Source organism: Actinia tenebrosa, unplaced genomic scaffold (assembly GCF_029948245.1).
Source record: "Actinia tenebrosa isolate PJP-AT-01 unplaced genomic scaffold, QUT_ActTen_1.0 PGA_scaffold1__47_contigs__length_23844297, whole genome shotgun sequence".
NCBI lineage: Eukaryota > Metazoa > Cnidaria > Anthozoa > Actiniaria > Actiniidae > Actinia > Actinia tenebrosa.
This window is the reverse complement of record NW_028292578.1, coordinates 2,342,146-2,360,685: the sequence shown is the minus strand read 5'-3', so window position 1 is coordinate 2,360,685 and position 18,540 is coordinate 2,342,146. Positions and strand designations below refer to the sequence as shown.

The following is an 18,540-nucleotide window of genomic DNA, read 5'->3' as shown; positions in this document are numbered from 1 at the left end:
GTCTTGCCTTACTGTAGTGGCCACATGGCCTGATCCTTGTTGTACTGCTGTGCGTGGGGTGTCTTGCCTTACTGTAGTGGCCACATGGCCTGATCCTTGTTGTACTGCTGTGCGTGGGGTGTCTTGCCTTACTGTAGTGGCCACATGGCCTGATCCTTGTTGTACTGTTGTGCGTGGGGTTTCTTGCCTTACTGTAGTGTCCACATGACCTGGTCCTTGTTGTACTGCTGTGCGTGGGGTGTCTTGACTTACTGTAGTGGCCACATGGCCTGATCCTTGTTGTACTGCTGTGCGTGGGGTGTCTTGCCTTACTGTAGTGGCCACATGGCCTGATCCTTGTTGTACTGTTGTGCGTGGGGTTTCTTGCCTTACTGTAGTGTCCACATGACCTGGTCCTTGTTGTACTGCTGTGCGTGGGGTGTCTTGACTTACTGTAGTGGCCACATGGCCTGATCCTTGTTGTACTGCTGTGTGTGGAGTGTCTTGCCTTACTGTAGTGGCCACATGGCCTGATCCTTGTTGTACTGCTGTGCGTGGGGTGACTTGCCTTACCGTTGTAGCCACATGGCCTGATCCTTGTTGTACTGCTGTGCGTAAGGTGTCTTGCCTTACTGTAGTGGCCACATGGCCTGATCCTTGTTGTACTGTAGCAGGTATGGCAGCTAGAGAGACTAGTCCTCGTTGTACAGCAGTGTGTACAAAAACACGATGTTCCACTTTCTTTTTCTGTTCTTTTTCTTGCACACTTGACACCGAACCAGTCTTCGAGCTAGTAAGCCTTTGTAAGTTAGGCAGTATTGTTTTTATATGTTTTGAGTGAAGGGTATTTTTCAGTGACTTGGCTTTACCTAAGAGATCTTCGTATCTTTTGAAGAGTCCCAGAAGTCTTCTTTGTTTGGATGCAAGCACAAATAAATCTTGCTTTGATGTTCTCTGACCATCTGAATTCTGACTCGAACTTGTCAGATCTTCTCTTTCTTTTTGGTGTAATGTGTTTAGTTTGGACAGCAAGAGTCGAGCATCTAGCATCTTTTGTTTCAGTTCGGTGAATTCTTTAGTACTACTGACTGATGTACCTGGATAGAAAATGGTGGAGTGGGAAGAGGAAAGGTTAGAGGAATGAAGAAAGCAGATAAGGAAACAAGAAAGGAAGGACGGTTCAACGGGGATGGAGAATGACATTAAGGAAGAAGTGAATAAAAGTGGCAAAAACGTAACAGCAATTAAAAAAAAAAGCCAAAACATAGACACTTTTGCTTGTTTACCTTGTTCCCTGAGTATCATTAATGCAGTAACCTGTTCTTCTATCTCTGTAATACATCTCTCAATGACCTCAAATTCCTCACAGTCAATTGGACTATCGTTACTAACAACTTGTGAATCAAAGTCCTGAGTAGAATTACAAGATTCACTGTAATCTTCCCTTTGTAAGGATGAGCTCCGAAAGATGTTTTGCCGGGTCTTTTTCATTTTAGAACAAAGTGGAGGGTATTCTGGCGACGTGGGACCTTCTTCGCATCCTGACAATTCGTCCTGGTGTTCACGCTTGAGTTTCAGGATCACTGGATCGTTTCGTACTAGGTCTTTACTGTAATGATAGTTCAAAAGCAACTGTTCTTAGAGTTTTTTGAATCATAGATTTAAAGATTTATGTTTCACTATACCTTGAAGTAGTTGATTTCGTATCTTCTTTCTCAGTTTTTAAAGTAGGCTTTGCATAAATGTCAAGCCCTCCAAGAATCGATGGGGAACCGCTCTCAGAACATATATATCTCTCTGGACTATCACACATAGTTTCATCACTATCATTCATCTTTAAGCTTTAAAAAAAGTAGGAAATAAAAATCGAAATTTGTTTTCACTTTATGAAAAACTTGCAGTTCTTCTAGAACAGAGTTATACGCATGCGCAATTTAATATTCGGGCTTTCTCCAGTTCCTGTCGGCCGTGTAACGAACGCCTGGTAAAATCGTTCATTTGAAGGTCAAAACGAGAGGTAAAGTCAAAAGCTACACTCGAATATGTGTGAAATCCTGCGAGAAAACTTCGATGAACGCTTCCCAGAGATCAAAGATGTAATAGAGAGGAGCTCTTTCGTTGGTATGTTCGTAGCTTCGTATTGGGTTTGCTTGTTTTACAATATAAAAGTTGAAGTAATCTTTTTTCTCATCATCGTTTATAGCCATCGATACAGAATTTACCGGGCTGTCAACAAATGACTCTTCTTGTCCAAGGTAAGTTAGCATGTTGCATGAGAGCTCGAGAATGAAAGTGTAAGCAACTTGATTTTCTTCTTTTTCTCCTTTACAGTCTTTTTGATGAAGCCAAAACAAGATATAAAAAGCTGAAGAAATCTATATCACAGTTCGTTATCTGTCAGTTTGGTGAGTGGGTTTAGTCCATCCATCCACCCATTCATTTATTCATCTGTGTATGTACCGTATATTCCATTTGTATACTACTTAGTGAATAATCAAATTGAAATTTCTTATAAGCTCATTAGTTGACAAATGTTTTGCAGGGCTGTGTGCCTTTGTGGAGATCCCTGATCAGCCAAACAGGTTGGTTTAACCTAAGTTAATATTGTCTTCATACTTGATTATGCATACTCATGCTCAATAATTTTATTTCTAAACTAACCCTATCCATCCTGTCTACTATTCCTTGCTAAATCCCTATCTTTCACATTCTCTTTTTCATAGAGCTTCTAGTTTGGCAAATACATAATATTTATGAAGGGTTGTTATGGCACAAACAGTGCATAAAAGTATGACTGGTGATAATGTATTTCCATGGTCTTTTGTACATTAAACTGGTCAACACTTTTAAAATTTCATTTCGCAGCAAAAATCCCATTCATATAATGCAAATGCAAGAAATGTTGTCATACTTTTGCTTGTCACATTGTAGTATAGTCATATGTCCAACTTAAGACATGTCACTTGTTGCCACATTTGTTGGACTCCTCTGAACTTGACTTAGTACTGGTACGACCTGATATATGTTTTGCCCTATAAATTTGGAAAAAAAGAATATATGTATACTATAGAACTAAAGATAAAACAAAAGACTGATAATATAGCTTTGCTATTATACTGACTGTTGTGTCTGTATTTTTCTGAAGGTACCAAGCATATGCTTTCAATTTTTATCTCTTCCAACCTTCTTTTGGACCAGTGGATTGCAGATTTTTGTGTCAGGTAAAAATGATGAATAGATATATCATAAATCAAATATTTTTAAAATTCAAAATCACTGTGTATGTAATCATTTGTCAGTTGTAATGAAAACATGTCTGAGTTTTCATTTAGACTTGCTTTCTGCTTTGTGATCTTGAAACAGCCGAAAGAATTATGTGGGATGTGTGCAATATACATCCAAAGAAACTATTTATGGCTATATAGGTATATAATGAAATAAATACTAATTTCATGGTGGATTTTTTTTTCTTTTTTGAAGGCATCCAGTCTTCATTTCCTGTCCAAGCACAATTTTGATTTCAATAAGGTATAAGGTACACTTGCTGCATAAGAAACCCCTTCAAATTCTATTATGTCCTGAAACAACCTATGGGTCGCCTTTCACTCAAAAGGTCAATAATGTTAGAGCCCTGGCTGAGCGGTGAAAAATTGTTAGATGTAAATTTAAACCTTCACTCTTGACATTGGGAACTGTTAATCCCTTGTGGCTCAGATGACCAAGTTAAATGCAGTCCTATCTGCAAATTAGGGGATGCAAAAGAGCCACCGAGGATGTAAGGAACCCTGACAGTGACCTCAGTGCCAGCAATGTTGTCGGCTTACAGTATAGCACCAAAGCTACTGGTGTCCATCTAAAAAGTGTATTACAACTAGTAGCCAAACGGAGCTGCTTTGTGAGTGCTGGAAAAAGCATAAAGCATGGGTTTTTATGGCATGGAATAGTAACCAAAACATTGTTTTCTTCTATTCAGTTTATTCACCATGGTGTCCCATATTTGAATAAAGACCAGGTAAGCATGACAACAATATGCCAAGTGCATATCTGTTAGAAGCTGTATAGCTATTTTGATAGTAACAATAGTCATCACCAACGATGATGATCATCATCAGCTTTGTCATCAACCTCATCATTTTCATCTTAAATATCTTTATTGTAGTTGTTTTCATAATCATCTTTCTAGTAAAGGGTCTTGACCCCCTCCTTTTCAAAGTCCTAGATTCACCACAGACTGCATCATCATTATCATTTTACATTGTCCCTGTAGTCATCAACTTGATCATCATTAGCTTTTTTTCATCATATCATTATCATCATTGTGGTTGTTGGTATCAACATCATCAGCTTTGTCGTCATCATATTCTGCATTTTTAGTATTTTACTTCACGTTTAAATATATCATTGTATATTATATTATATAATAATATTTATTATTTATAATGTGCAAATTAACACGTTGAATATATATGATCAAATAGCAGATATTGTCTATATCACTGTAGGAAGAGGAAATCAGAAAACAACATAAGGAACAGTCCTTGTATTCTGGTACCCAATCCTTGGAGCTGAGGTAACCAAATCAAGTCAAACAGCCTGTTTTATAGCAGTGGCATTTTCGAAGAGGATCTTTCTCCGAATCCAAATGGAAATTGTGTAGTTCCACATTTTTATTTTAATATTTATTTATTATTACCTCTCCTAAGTCAACTTAATTGAGCAGGTATGTCATAAAAAAAGGTACTGTATGCTACAGTAGCTGTTATTTCGGATAAATATGGGTTTAAGCGTAAAGGGATTGCAAGTGTATTGCTTATTTTTTACAGAGGCCTCGATGATCAAATCAGCTCAAGTATCAGTAGAACAGAATCATGGTTAGAACATGCACATGAAGGAGACAAGATCACACTTGATTCTGAGAATTGTAAGTAAAAGGATTTAGAGATCTTCCATCCGTCTGTCTGTCTGTCCCTCCACCCATCCTTTCATTCATCTATCCATCCATCCATCCATCCATCCATCCATCCATCCATCCTTCCATCCATCCATCCATCCTTCCATCCATCCACCCACCCATCCATCCTTCCATCCATCCATCCATCCTTCCATCCATCCACCCACCCACCCACCCATCCATCCATCCATCCATCCATCCATCCATCCATCCATCCATCCATCCATCCATCCACCCACCCATCCATCCATCCATCCATCCATCCACCCACCCACAGTCCAACCACTCATCCTTTCATCAATCCATTCATCCACAGAGTCCCATTTTCTTGCATTCTGACAGAGGGGAAAAAACAGGAATTTTCCTTTTCTTTTTAGTCCACAACTGAAGAGCAACAAAACTCATATTTAGTTTTGACATGGTTTTAATACTCTTTCTGTCAATAGATACAGGTCAATATCTACTATTTACTGAACTGAAGAATCAACTGAATCCTGAGCTAGTGAAATGTGAAGTTACAAACAATCTGAAGGTGACTTGGAACCATTGCTTGTGGTCAGTCAATTTATTACAAAAACGTTCTCTCATATATTTTGGTTTCTCTTTACCACACATACGCTAATGTAGATTGTTGTAACGAGGCAAAAAAGTTCCAGTAAAAAGAAGATCAAGGAACAGCAGACAAAAGAAGAAGAAAAGTAAGCTGGTACTGTAGATAGTGCAAGGCAGATCCAGGATGATTGCAAGCTACAGCTGTGCACCTTAAATTTTACTTTACTTGTTAATCTTATTTTTTAAACACTGGAGCTGGGGATAGCCACACAGCCCATTCACCCACCATCTTGATCTCCCCTTGAGTAAATACAGAACTCTATGTTCAAGAATATGAAAAAAATCAAATGGAGGGCTTTTTCATAGTGATTAGATTAGATAATATTAGATCAATCACTTTGATTTTTGATCAGTTGATTAGTACAACATTTTGATTATTTTTTAACAGAATTTTACTCTCTGTCATTGGATTTTCAAGGATCATTAAACTGTTGATTAAACTAAAAAAGGTATGGTACATGTCATAATATTGCTAATAGACCTTGTTTGTAGTGATGCAATGTTTTCCCATGTCTATGTCAGACCACATGTCATTCCCTAGAGTATCATTTATTTGTTGAACGGTTGCACTTGAAAAGATGTATGAATATGTATACAACTTAAAGAATAATATTTTCAAGAGAATGACCCGTAGTCTGAAATGGGAAAACATTGCACCACAATGAACAAACGTTTAAAGTAACATCCCTGTCATGCCGTTAGTCCATGAGGTAGTTCTTAAAACTGGTTTTAACACAATAATCATTAATTGATTATCACCCCATTACGTTACTGGATTTTCTATTTTATCAACAGCCACTAGTCGGACACAACCTGTTAACAGATCTATTGCTTCTTTACGATAAGTTTATCAAACCTTTACCAGGTAATATTACTTTATAAAATGATAAAAAGGGGAAGAAGATAGAGTGATTTTCCTCGCACCACCATGAAACAGTTACTGGTAGTTAGTATATAATAGTCAAATAGACACTTACAAAATACAGTGGAAATAAGATCTTATAACCTCTATTAGTCTACTAACTGTTTCACAGTCTGCAGGATAAAACTTCTCTAACATACAGTAAAGCTCATGAGAATGTTATCATGTCCATGCATGGTTTCTGTACACTGTACAGTCATTGCGCGTAGTCAACGCATATGCAGGCATTTTCTTACTGTTTTACAGTATATTACATTATATTCAAATTTTTCTCCTTTATTTTCTAGAAAAGTATGCTGATTTTAAGGCCAACTTACATAAGGCATTCCCTTTCGTGTATGATACGAAGCACCTGGCATTCAAAATCCGTAAACATCAGGTACACTATCTTACGGACTTTTACCTATAAATATTGTGATGACGATAGCCATAACATAGTAAATATAGTGATGAGGATGGGAGAGGCATGATGGATGGATGTGGGGAATGGGGATGGGGGATGGGCGTGGGGGTGTGGATGGGGGAGGGGCATGGGTGATGAACACAAGGGATGGAGGTTCCCCATGGGGATTGAGGAATGAGGATTGGGATACATTTAAATTATTAAATATTATTACATTTAAATATTTTAATTTTCCTTTTGTAATTTTTCAGAAATTAAATAATAATTGTACTTTTCTGGACAATACTAACCTTGAAGATTTGCATGCAGCACTTAGCAGGTATGAGGACTTAAGCACATTGTCCGTAGGGTGGTATTATTGGGCGGCAGGTGGTGTAATGATGTCACACCCTATTGTACCATTTCAGCCACATTGATTTTCATTGATTTTTTTCAGCGATGAAGCAAAGTTCTTTGTGTTGTATAATCCAGGTATTGATTTAGCAGATATTTCTCAAAAATATGGTAAGTCAAAATACATGTATTATTATCACTTTTATTTTGTGTCGAACAAGAGCTAAGTGCATTCATTTTCAATTTATAAAGGAGAAGAACAACGCCCTCATGAAGCTGGTTATGATGCTTACTTATCAGGATTTGGTAAGTTAGTTTTAAAAAGTGGTAACAATTTTGAATGACACTCAGATTAAGGTCTCTAGAGATCAGTTACAGCCTGTACAGATAGTGCATATTAGAAAAATAAATACACAATTTGGTAGGGTAAATAGATTTACACAGTGAGAGTAGTTTTCATGTAGGCCCTTTCTAGATCAAATTGGAATTTAGGAGTTGATTTTTGCAGAGGGAGGAAAATCGGAGATCCCAGAGAAAAACCCTTGAAGCACAGGAGAGAACCAACAAACAACTTTACTCACATATGACGAGTCCAGGGATCGAGCCTGGGTTGCATCTGGTGAGGGGCACACACCCTCACCGCTACTCCACCCATGCTTCCCTTATTATACCACATCTTCTCTATTTGCTCCATTTTAATGTTATTTTAAATAATAGACAATTTTTGAATATTATTACATGCTGTACCTTATGTTATGATGCCTTGATACCTTTCTTTCTTTTACATATTTAGTTTTCTTGAGAATGACACATCTTTTTGCAGCAAAATTACAAAAGTAAGTAAAAAAAGATCTCTTTGGACTTAAACCTGAATGACAAAATCCTTCTTGTCATGTATGTACTGTATGTTATGATGTGACCTGAAATAATGGATCAATGGATGGACAGACGGATGTCAATTAGATGGATGGACAAGAAGATGGATGGTCGCATGAAGAATTTATCAAAGGGATATCAATTGATAAAAAAATAAAAAAATCTTTAGTCTTTAGTGTCTAGTCGTTCTAGCGCTTTCGCACTAATTGGGGACACATTCTTTGCTCACACGCACTATCACTTCTATTCTATGCACACATCGCTCAACTCATATCAAAAATCTTAGCTTATAATACAGTACGATTTTCTCTTACAGATCTCAACTGTTCAAGCCTTTTCCATTTTCAAAGTTCATCAAAGTTTTACAGCCTTATGAGAACCAAGTGAATATTCCAAGGGCAACAATACCTTTTGTTGTAAGTAAGGATTGCAGTGCACCTACTCGAACCAAGGCTACCTAAACGAATTTTTCACAAATTATCCAATCAAATTCAAGTATCTCAACAATAGAATAGTCCCCTTCACAGTTCCCTGCACCATCTTGAAAGGCAGCCGTGCCTTTGCATCGAAGTGAAGACGAACCGTGGAGCTTGCAATGATAGAGACATTTGAATAATTAAGTGTGTTCAGTGTTAAAAAAGGGTCTCTATCATTGCAAGCTCACCGTTAGTCACGCTTCAAAACAAAAGCACGGCTACCTTTCAAGATGGCGCAGGGAACTGTGAAGGGGACTATTATGGAAAATTCAAGATTCAGTAAATTCCACTGTCAAAATATAGATAACAAAGTTTCAACAAAAATATTTAATTATCTTGTATTTTTATTGCAATTATCAATAATACCATAAAAGTTTAAGATAATGTTTATTGTTGAGATACTCGAATGTGATTGGATAATTTTGCGCAGATTCAGTTGCGTCATTGCGTCTCTTTCAGTTGCTTCATGGAGCTGTGTCACTTGGGACTGTCAACCCCTGCGTGCTTCATAACTGCACACAGCACGCGTGTGCCTTTTCTATTTCTTCATTATGTTCAGAGAAATTTGAAACACTCCTTAGAAATACTGTTACCTTAATAGAACAGATTTAGTATAAAATTAGATGTAAAAAACAAGCCATACTCTACTGTCACGGTATGATGTTAGCAACACCTTTTAACCAATCACGACACAGGAGATTCCTAGTCATCCCATCAAATGTTCGTACTCATTAAAGTGCCATGCAAAGTGTATTCTACAACATTTACTCGAAATTACGAATTATTAAGATACTCGTCACGCATTAAGCTTTTCATATAAATCTGAATATCTTTTGCATTTATATTTTTCAGTGAGTCCAAAGCCTTGGTTTGCCTTAATGATTTTTAAAGTCAAGATTTTCTTATGAATTCACTAGTTAATAGTGCCATATTCTGTTTTGTCTCTCAGAATCTATCTGGTAATGACCCGCCATCTGTTCGCCCCCAGTGGTTTTTTGTGGAGTCAAACGTCACGCAACCATTGTCAGGTCATAAGGTAAGAAATACCGTTTACATGATGTTAGGATGACCCTAATAAATAAATAAAATAAATAAACAAAATAAATGGATTTAGCAGTGGCATTTCCACAGTGTCTCTTCATCCATTGTAATTCCAATTGGGATTTAGTAGTTGATTTTTGCGGAGGGAGGAAAGCCGGGAAACCAGGAAAACCCTTGAAGCACAGGAGAGAACCAAAAAACAACGCTACTCACATACGACGCCGAGCACGGTGGGACTCGAACCCGGGTCGCATTGGTGAGAGGCGAGCGCTCTCACCGCTACGCCACTCGTGCTTCCCTAATGCTAGGGACAAGCCTTGTTTTCCTTCACCAGGTAACACCAACAAAAAAAAAGAGGTAGCCCTAGCAGTAGGGTCACCCTTCCTCCATATTGGGCTCTAAGCCGCAAGCGTTTATGTATACTGGAAATTGCAGAATTATAGATAATTTATTCACTACCAAGTATTTCTCTAACATCAGTACAACTTCGAGTCTATGAGTATTTTTTTCTCGCAGCAAACGAATAGTATTTTTGCTATCTTCATAACGTTTTTAGATACTAAATTGCAAGCGCAAATTCTCTGTTCTCTGATGATCCAGAATCACATACGATTCATTTTTGGACCATTCTGAGCAAACATGGTCTTCCAAATAGATTGAAAACAAGCGGACTGAACGCATTCTCAATTACTCTACGACTGTCTGACAGCGTGTTTCACAGATAGTGCAGTTTTCTTATGACTGTGAAATGTTCACGGCACGAACACGGTCGTGACACGGCAAGGGATACGCCAGACAAATCACATTGCACGAGAATTTACTCTCCATCCATTCAAATACCCGGAACACGGCATAAACACGGCGCGGACACGGTCACGCCAAGAACACGGCACTTTTAGACCAATCATATTGCGCGTGAAAAAAATCAGCCAATTAAAATTCTAGAAAGTACCACGGTCACGGCACGTCACGCTTACGGCACTGAGCTTTTCACAGTCATACGAAAACTGCTCTAAAGCAGTAATAACATATTTCATTTTTTCGACCAATCAGAGCGTAGAAATATCTCAGTGTAGTGGACAGATGTTCTGCGGAAGTCCAGCCTCGCCAAAGGCAGTTCGAATCCATTCGTAGTAGATCTTCTTCCAGTATTCCTGAATTAAATTACCTAGATTCCAATTTTACTCGTCTCTTTTGAACCCCATCCAATTCTCATAATATCCACAACTTTCCCAAGTAGTTTTTTTCTCGTTATTCTATTACATGTAGGCAGTGCTTCAACAGAACAAGCAGACTTGCCTAACGCGGGTTTTATATCCCGTTTTGCTTGTTGTTCAACTTGTTGAGGCTGTAAAGATCTAGAATTTAGAAGTTGGTTTTTGGTTATTTTACTAGTCAGTGCTTGAACAGGACAAGTAGATCTGCCAAACTGTTCTGCTGTAACCTGTTTTTCTTGTTGTTCAACTTGTTGAGTCTCTAAAGATCTTGTATCTAGTTCCAATATTATTTGAGGTATTGGTTTCGCCTTGATGGGTACTGAAGTCTCTTCCCAGGCAGGAATCAAATCAGTACTTGTCTGCTTGTCAAGCTTGACGTTACATTGCAGTGGGCAGTTTTCATAGTGCTGTAATAATAATAAAAAGTGTTAAAACATTCTGTAGAAGTGAGTTGAAGAATAGGCATCTTGAAAGCGCTCTTCTTTCCTTCCTTCCTTCCTTCCTTCCTTCCTTCCTTCCTTCCTTCCTTCCTTCCTTCCTTTCTTTCTTTCTTTTCTTTCCATTGTTTCCTCTTTTATTCCATTTTTTGAATTTTGAATTTTCAAGATATTAAATTTTGAAATGAAATTGTATTTAAGTTTTTTTTTTGTTTAAATTTAAATTTTCAATATATTTGATAATGGGAGCTTGTTAATGAAGCTGTAATACACGTAGAAACATCGCGTCTTTATATTTCTATTATGTATATTGGTTTTATCCTTTCACAATGTGTTTATTAGTGCGAAATCTCATAAATCTCATTTACTTTAAGAGAGAATTCTTTTCGTATTCAAGCAGTGAGCGCCAAAAACTATTTTCTTGAAGAAAGGCTGTTGTACAAGGCTAAAATCTTGTTATTCAGAAAGTTTAACTTGTTTGGAAGTGGAGATGACCGATGAAAGTGGAATCAAAGTGTTAACCCAAAGCAAAAATTTTATTCGAAAATGAGGTTTAGGCATTCATTGGCCTGACAAAGCAACATTCTAACACAAATGCAACAAAACATCTTTGTACAATTGAAAATACTGCTTAAAAAAGGCATTTTATCATGGTACATCAGTTTCTAACTGTTTAAAAAGGGTTTTCAGTGTTAACCCAAAACGAAAATTGGGATCAAAACTCATACGAAAGTCCAGTTTTTGGCGCTTTTTGCCATTATTGCTGATTATTGAAAAAAATTTCCTCTTAATACAAAATATTTTTGAACGTGCTTATAAAACTCAGTTTTCTTCGCAAATAAAGGGAGTACGCAAAAAACTGGCAAAAAACATTCTGCGACAAACAAGTGCAAAATAGCATTAAAAATGAAATGTAATTTAAAAAAATTATACACCATACGGCGATCACGAGACAGTCAAGCCATTTTCATTTCCATTAATAAAGCAAATCGTTGCTTTTTTCTTTAAAACCGGCACTAAAGCTATCAATCAATCTCACTTAACGGACGGAAAGTCATTAAAACTGATCAAACTCATTCAGTTCAGTAAAACAGATAACTAAAAGCACTCTATAAGGTGATTCATAAGCCATTGACGCAATTTCGATTTCTGTTCAAACGAGCTGTATTCACGAGACCTCATAATTATTGTCATATTCATTTTTTACCTTTTTAGTGTTTAGAAGGAAAAAATAGAATCCTGAATGTTCAGACTAAGGATTACAAGAACTAAGTTCCTGGCTAAACGAGGAAACGTGCTTCCTTGATGTCTCCCGGATTAGTCTCGTGCGAAACATTGCTACACGCGACAAATCTTGCTTCCTAGAGGCAAGACATGTCTCTTCAGTACAGTATAAACACTATTTCGTATTTCCGCGCCACACAGAATTAATAGGGATCAGGCCCAAAACTCCCGCAAACATGGAGAAACGCTCTTTTAGGAGAGCAACAACTTCGTTTGACGGAAAACGCCTGACGTCGAACTGCAGTTTAGGTTTGCAGTACCTAGCAAGAACGTGGTGCTGAAGGTCTCTCAGTATTGTTACACTTGTTTCCCAGTGACAATATAGCCACCTTTGAGAGCAATTGACAAAAACTTTTTTAGGGAAACATGTTTTCTCGTTTAGCCAGGGTTTTTTTGTTTTTTTTTTTTTTTTTGCATTTAAAAATGCAAACGCGTCTCGTACTATATATGAGAACATGAGAAATGAAATGCGTTTTCTCTTGATAAACACCGTTATGGCAGCTTTTACCGTGAATAAAGCAGCTTTCACAATTATGTTCTACAAGCGCTCATGGTGTACGGCGTGTGTGTAGACGTTTCCCACCCTCTAGCTCCAAGAAAAGAGCGTATTTCCCCTCAGGGCAAAGAGGATAAGAAATGACTACACAAAGGCTTCTTGTAACATGAGAGGTTCTACGCTGCATTAAGAGTCGGCCTAGACATAACATAACCTTATTTCCTTTAAAATACCATGGGGTTTTCTAATACTATTCCTTCATTTGAGTCTTATTTGATTCGAAGACTATCAGGGGGCGGCGGACTATCAAACTGCGGGCTTCTAAAAGCTTTCCTGGAAGGAGTATAAGATTTAGCAGTTTTTTTGCTGCATTGCTTGTGGCTGTCTACAAATGGAAGAACGCTTTTACGGCGCTTTGCTTATAAGACTGAATTAAAACAACCACTAGAAGGGCTTTTAAAGTCACGTGACCCTACCCCCTGAAGAAGAGAAGTCGTGTCAAAATGAAGATCAGAAATGGAAAGAGTATCTAGTCTTGAAATGGCATAAGAAATAACTGAGAAATGGCATTAAATAGCGCAGCGCATTGATTCTAAAAATAGCTTAAAGATTCGGACAAACATTGCATTCTGTTTAACCGCTACGAGGATTATACGAACCGATTTTATTATTTTCACTTAAAGTTACAATAATAACCCATGTAAACTAAGATCAACTACGATCGGCTGTGAAAATTATCTGCTGAAAGTAAACTTGTAAGTTTGTTTGTCCGAATTTCGTCTTTGTCTTCGTTTTTATGACGTCACGGTTGCACTGCGCTATATAGAATCGAATATTTTATAAAGATTTCTATGGGAAAATGTGCTGGATAGCAAATCTTGCCATTTCTCCTGTGTTACATGTTATAAGCTGAAAATCTCTTTCCATTTATGATGTTCATTTTGACACAACGCCGTGATTTTTTACGAGGAGTTACGGGGAGGGGGAGGGTCACGTGACCTATCTCAGTTTACTTACCCCATCATCGTAAGGGCTATTGACCACAATTATCGATGGCTCAGACGATTCTTCCGACGAAACACTTCGTATCACTTCAAACTCTTGTGGCTGTGAGCTTTTACCAAAATTCTTACAGATAAACACTAAGGCACACGTTATGATGAACAGAATCAATGCCATCATACGTATCCCTGTTTTCTTTCTCTCTAGTTTTTCCGTCAGATTGTTCGTACTTTCACTCGGTGAAGACCTGCAGAAAACTGCTGTCGAGATATATATTATTATGTAAAGAATGCGGTTAACCATTTGACTGTCCATTGTTCTAGATAGTCGAGAGACCCTTTTGCCTTTTTCTTGAGATTTTGCTGCTTTTTGTTCCTTTACCTTCAATAGCAATCCCTGATGAATTAGCACTTGTATAAAATCACTTCAGTTTGTTCCATGTTATTGTTTTGTTTTTTTCTTCTGTCTCCTTATTCGGGTCTGTTTCTTTAACTTTAGCGAGAATTCCACTAGTCAGTGAATGACGAGTTTTAAAATTCCCCGTTGTTACTCAAGGTCTTTGGTACGTCCTTATATTTACTCAAAGATAAATACCTCTACAGATCTCTACGGGAAATTTCTACAGATAAATAGCGGGAAAATGGCTTATCCAGTTTGTTGCTTTGCGAAACGTATTTTCAAATACTTACTTCCCAAGCCTTATATATAGATTTTCTACCCTAGAAGTTACGTAATCACTCGGTCGGTCTAGTTTTACTGATTGCCTGTAAAACAAGACTTTATTGAGATATTTTCTTAAGGACTCGAATGCTATTGTTATTTTTTGCTAACCGTTTTACTTCTGACCAAATCATCCTCTTAATATCATTTGCGCAAAAACCCGTTATGAGTGTCTGCTTTGTGCTAATGACAGGACGGCGTAGGTAACGTAGTCGTTCTATCTTGAATTCGCTACTGAATCTGGCCAAAATCTCTCATTTATTCGTCTTAAAAAATTTTTTTAGGATATTTAGTATTATCGAGAAAAACATTTTTAAATATTAAAACGTTTTTTGAAACTCTTCATGGTCAAAAGTTTTTTTAAATTATCGACTTCATCCGTTGTAAGCTAACTCTCTTTACTGTTTTGTAATATATATTTTTCCTCTAGGGAATATAACATCCGCTCTCGGCTAAAACTTAATCATTTGCCTTAGTTTATGTATTTTATCCTCCCATACTCCTTCCAGCTATTCGTTACGTAACGCTTGTTTTCGACTGCTTTTGCTCCTATTTCCATTATGTAGTCAGCTTTTCTTCAAACGGCCCGCCTGAAGGAATTTAAAACAACCAAATGAAAGAAAGTCGTATCTTTACCTTTATTTTTCGTAGATAATTCAATCTATCGTTTTGTTTCTGGTTTTGTTTTGGTAGATTTACCTGTCTGTAGTTCTCACCAAACTGAAATAGGTTTATGTTTATCTCAGACCAAAACATGGTTTGTCTCACTCTTGGTTTTCCCGCAATTGTTTTGTCGTGGAAAAAAAAGTTATTCTTGGCGGGGAAACAGGCGGACTGATTTCCTCTCATCACAAAGCAATTTTTTAGACGGGAAATTTCGAAGTGTATTCTAGTTTTTGCTGGCAGGAAAAGAGAGAGAGAGAGAGAGAGCGAGGGAGAGAAAGGGGAGACTAAAGGGTAATCGCTCCATTTGCTCGCGATAAAATTCCTTTTTTTAGGTGGGAAATTAACAAGTGCATTCTAGTTGTTGCCTGTGGGGGCCAACAGAGAAAGGTGGAAGGTTGTTGGCGAGGGGAGGGGAGGGGAGGGGGGGGGGAGAGAAAGGCATACGAACGTTTGCATACATTCAGTTGCGATGAGAATTTTTTCATCCCGCTTGCCGAGATCTCGGAAATAATTTTTTGTATGTTATTGAACTATTTTAGGTCGCAAAGCAGTTTGTTCGGTTTGGATCAGTGGACGTTAAGATAATAGATCAATGTCATGCAGTTGTTGCTGTTGCTCATCACAGAAGGTTAGATTCACCATTTTCCATACATTGATTCACTGGTCAAGCACAAAGCGCTCAAGCGAGGCGCCAAGGTACTTTCAAAGGATTATTCAAATTTGAACCTTGCAACCTCGACTGAATGCTTCGTGTTTGACCAGTGAACCGATGTATGGAAAATGGTCAATGGTTAACTAATGCACTTTTCAACATCAAGCGTAAAAGATGGATTACAGCCATTCTCAATCACACGCGCCGCTCTAACGATTGTTTCTTTCGCGACGAAATAGCTTTTGGTGGACGTCAATCACGAGGCGTTTCCATGACATTCTATAGGCACGTGCCCTTATAGCTTTGTGTTTTCCGACAATCAATGGAAACGCCTTGTGATTAACGTCCACCAAAACCTTCTTCGTCGCGACAGAAAAAAATCGCAAGAGGGAGCGTGTGATTTAGAACGGCTGTAAAGTGGTTTAAAGGCGTGAATGCACAGAGCAATTTTCTCTGCAACAGCTTTGCGACACACAAGTTGTAAGAGCGTTTACACACAGGAAAACGAAAAAGCCATCGTTGCCAAAAGTAGAAACGAATTCTACAGTTTGCATGCTGCAATACTCCATACGATTCGTGAAAGTCATTGATATGCATAAAAACACAAGCATATCATTATTCGTGTGCACACTTTACGTTTCACGGTAACCCTGTGTAAAATGCTTTTGCCGTTGAAAATGTTTATGGTCATCCTGTGGTAGTCCCGATGATCCCCTGCCTGGGGACCTCACCATTCGTACGGATCGTACCATCCGTGGTGTCCGTAAGGCGCGAGTTGATCGTACCATGAAAAAATACTAACATCTCTCACGTTTATGCTTTTTTCCAGAGTAGACAATGTCCTAAAATTGGTGAAAAAGAATAAGAGTACCACAGTCAGACTGTATAATTCTCTGTATGACTCGTATTTGATGAGGAACCTTATCTGGTTAGTGAGTGATTTCTTTAAACACGTGAAGCAATATATATTGTGATTATTTGATATGTTAGGACGGCACGGCTAACAAACTAGTCGGGCAGTGCGTGCAAATATCGCTATCGGTAGCCGATAAATTCATTCGCTCTTGAGCACTCTGGCGGGACGGTTCTGTTGCTACTGATGTCGCAGTTGAGTTAGTAATGTTGATCCTATTCTTCTTCTTCTGCTGCTGTCGTTAATGCTGCTGTTTTTGTTATTGCTTCTGCTGTTGCTGCTACTGCTGTTGCTGCTGCTGTTGCTGCTATTGCTGTTGCTGCTGCTGTTGTTGCTTCTGCTGTTGCTGCTGTTGTTGCTTCTGCTATTGCTGCTGCTGTTGCTGCTTTGCTGTTGCTGCTGTTGTTGCTACTGCTGTTGCTTCTGTTGTTGCTTTGCTGTTGCTGCTACTGCTGTTGCTTCTGTTGTTGCTTCTGCTATTGCTGCTGTTGTTGTTGTTGCTGCTGCTGCTGTTGCTGTTGCTGCCGTTTTTGATGCTGCTGTTGCTTTTCAGTGTTGCTACTTCTACTAATGCTGTTGCTGCTTGCTGCTGCTTTGTTTATAAGTGCTATATTATTCTACATTCTCTTTCGTATATATCTTGCAGGTCTGGAGGTGTGTTCACCACCTTATCTCTGTGTATCGGTGCTGGTCTACTAATATGGAGAGTTCTTAAGTGAACTAACGAACACTCCTTACTATACATTCCACTCTAGTAAGAAAATTCCAACAATGTATCTTTACTTATCCTCCATTGTAATGAGAAATATATTAATTCAATCGTTAAATCTTTATTTATTTATTATTATTATTATAAAGAGTTGGATTTTTAACAATTTACATAATAAGTTAGAATAATATCACTTTAATTTTACATGATTTTAAGTAAAACAAATCCAAAAATAATATTTTTTAGTATTTGTTTTTTGTTTGTTATTGCTTGTTATTTCCTATTCCATTCTTTTAAGGTGTCCTCTAAATTTCAATTTCATAATAACGTTGCAAAAATCTGTGTAAATGAAAAGATTATAACATCTTGTGATGATATTTTTTGCTAAACTTTTGGCCATGGATTTGCAGAAATACGAATAAATGATTTCCTAAATAAACCCACTTTATTCAAGCAACACAAAGCTATATTTTACACGTCTTTCTTAATCCTCAGACAAAAGGTGTGTTATTCCGTTAACTCCTAAGATAATCACTATTTGTAAAGCGATTCCTGTCTTATCCAATCAAATAACACCAGTCTATTGACCTTCTCAATAAGACATCAGTATATTATTTATTCTCGGTTTTCACGTGACGTCACGAGCGGATTAAAACTTAGTGTCCGCCATATTGGTGCACAGGAAGCTCATTAGCATATGTCAAATCACACACGTGCGCTTATGTTTTGATTCGAATTATGCGATGTCCGAGGATTTACTCGTCGATATTTCAAAAAACGAAACCCAAGAACAGAAAAGAATTGAAGATACCTCTTCAATTGTCTTATCTGAATACGCCAAAAAGCTTGAA

At 37.8% G+C, this 18,540-nt stretch overlaps 2 protein-coding genes across 2 annotated transcripts; one reads left to right on the top strand and one right to left on the bottom strand.

The window, feature by feature from the left end:
- Positions 1 to 1,981: 1,981 nt before the first annotated feature.
- On the top strand, positions 1,982 to 17,876 carry LOC116296364 (poly(A)-specific ribonuclease PNLDC1). Its single transcript, XM_031704376.1, has 23 exons — positions 1,982 to 2,100; positions 2,183 to 2,234; positions 2,311 to 2,384; positions 2,522 to 2,561; positions 3,125 to 3,200; positions 3,460 to 3,507; positions 3,953 to 3,991; positions 4,482 to 4,549; positions 4,803 to 4,900; positions 5,377 to 5,462; positions 5,558 to 5,628; positions 5,931 to 5,991; positions 6,338 to 6,407; positions 6,752 to 6,843; positions 7,119 to 7,186; positions 7,304 to 7,371; positions 7,453 to 7,506; positions 7,994 to 8,036; positions 8,393 to 8,492; positions 9,502 to 9,588; positions 15,955 to 16,043; positions 16,897 to 16,995; positions 17,627 to 17,876. The coding sequence occupies exons 1-23, from the start codon at positions 2,022 to 2,024 to the stop codon at positions 17,697 to 17,699; spliced, it is 1,635 nt and encodes a 544-aa protein (XP_031560236.1). The 5' UTR covers positions 1,982 to 2,021; the 3' UTR covers positions 17,700 to 17,876.
- LOC116296365 (uncharacterized) lies at positions 9,744 to 15,815 on the bottom strand. Its single transcript, XM_031704377.2, has 2 exons — positions 14,045 to 15,815; positions 9,744 to 11,217 (listed from the first exon to the last, which is right to left on the bottom strand). The coding sequence occupies exons 1-2, from the start codon at positions 14,342 to 14,344 to the stop codon at positions 10,762 to 10,764; spliced, it is 756 nt and encodes a 251-aa protein (XP_031560237.2). The 5' UTR covers positions 14,345 to 15,815; the 3' UTR covers positions 9,744 to 10,761.
- Positions 17,877 to 18,540: the final 664 nt, after the last annotated feature.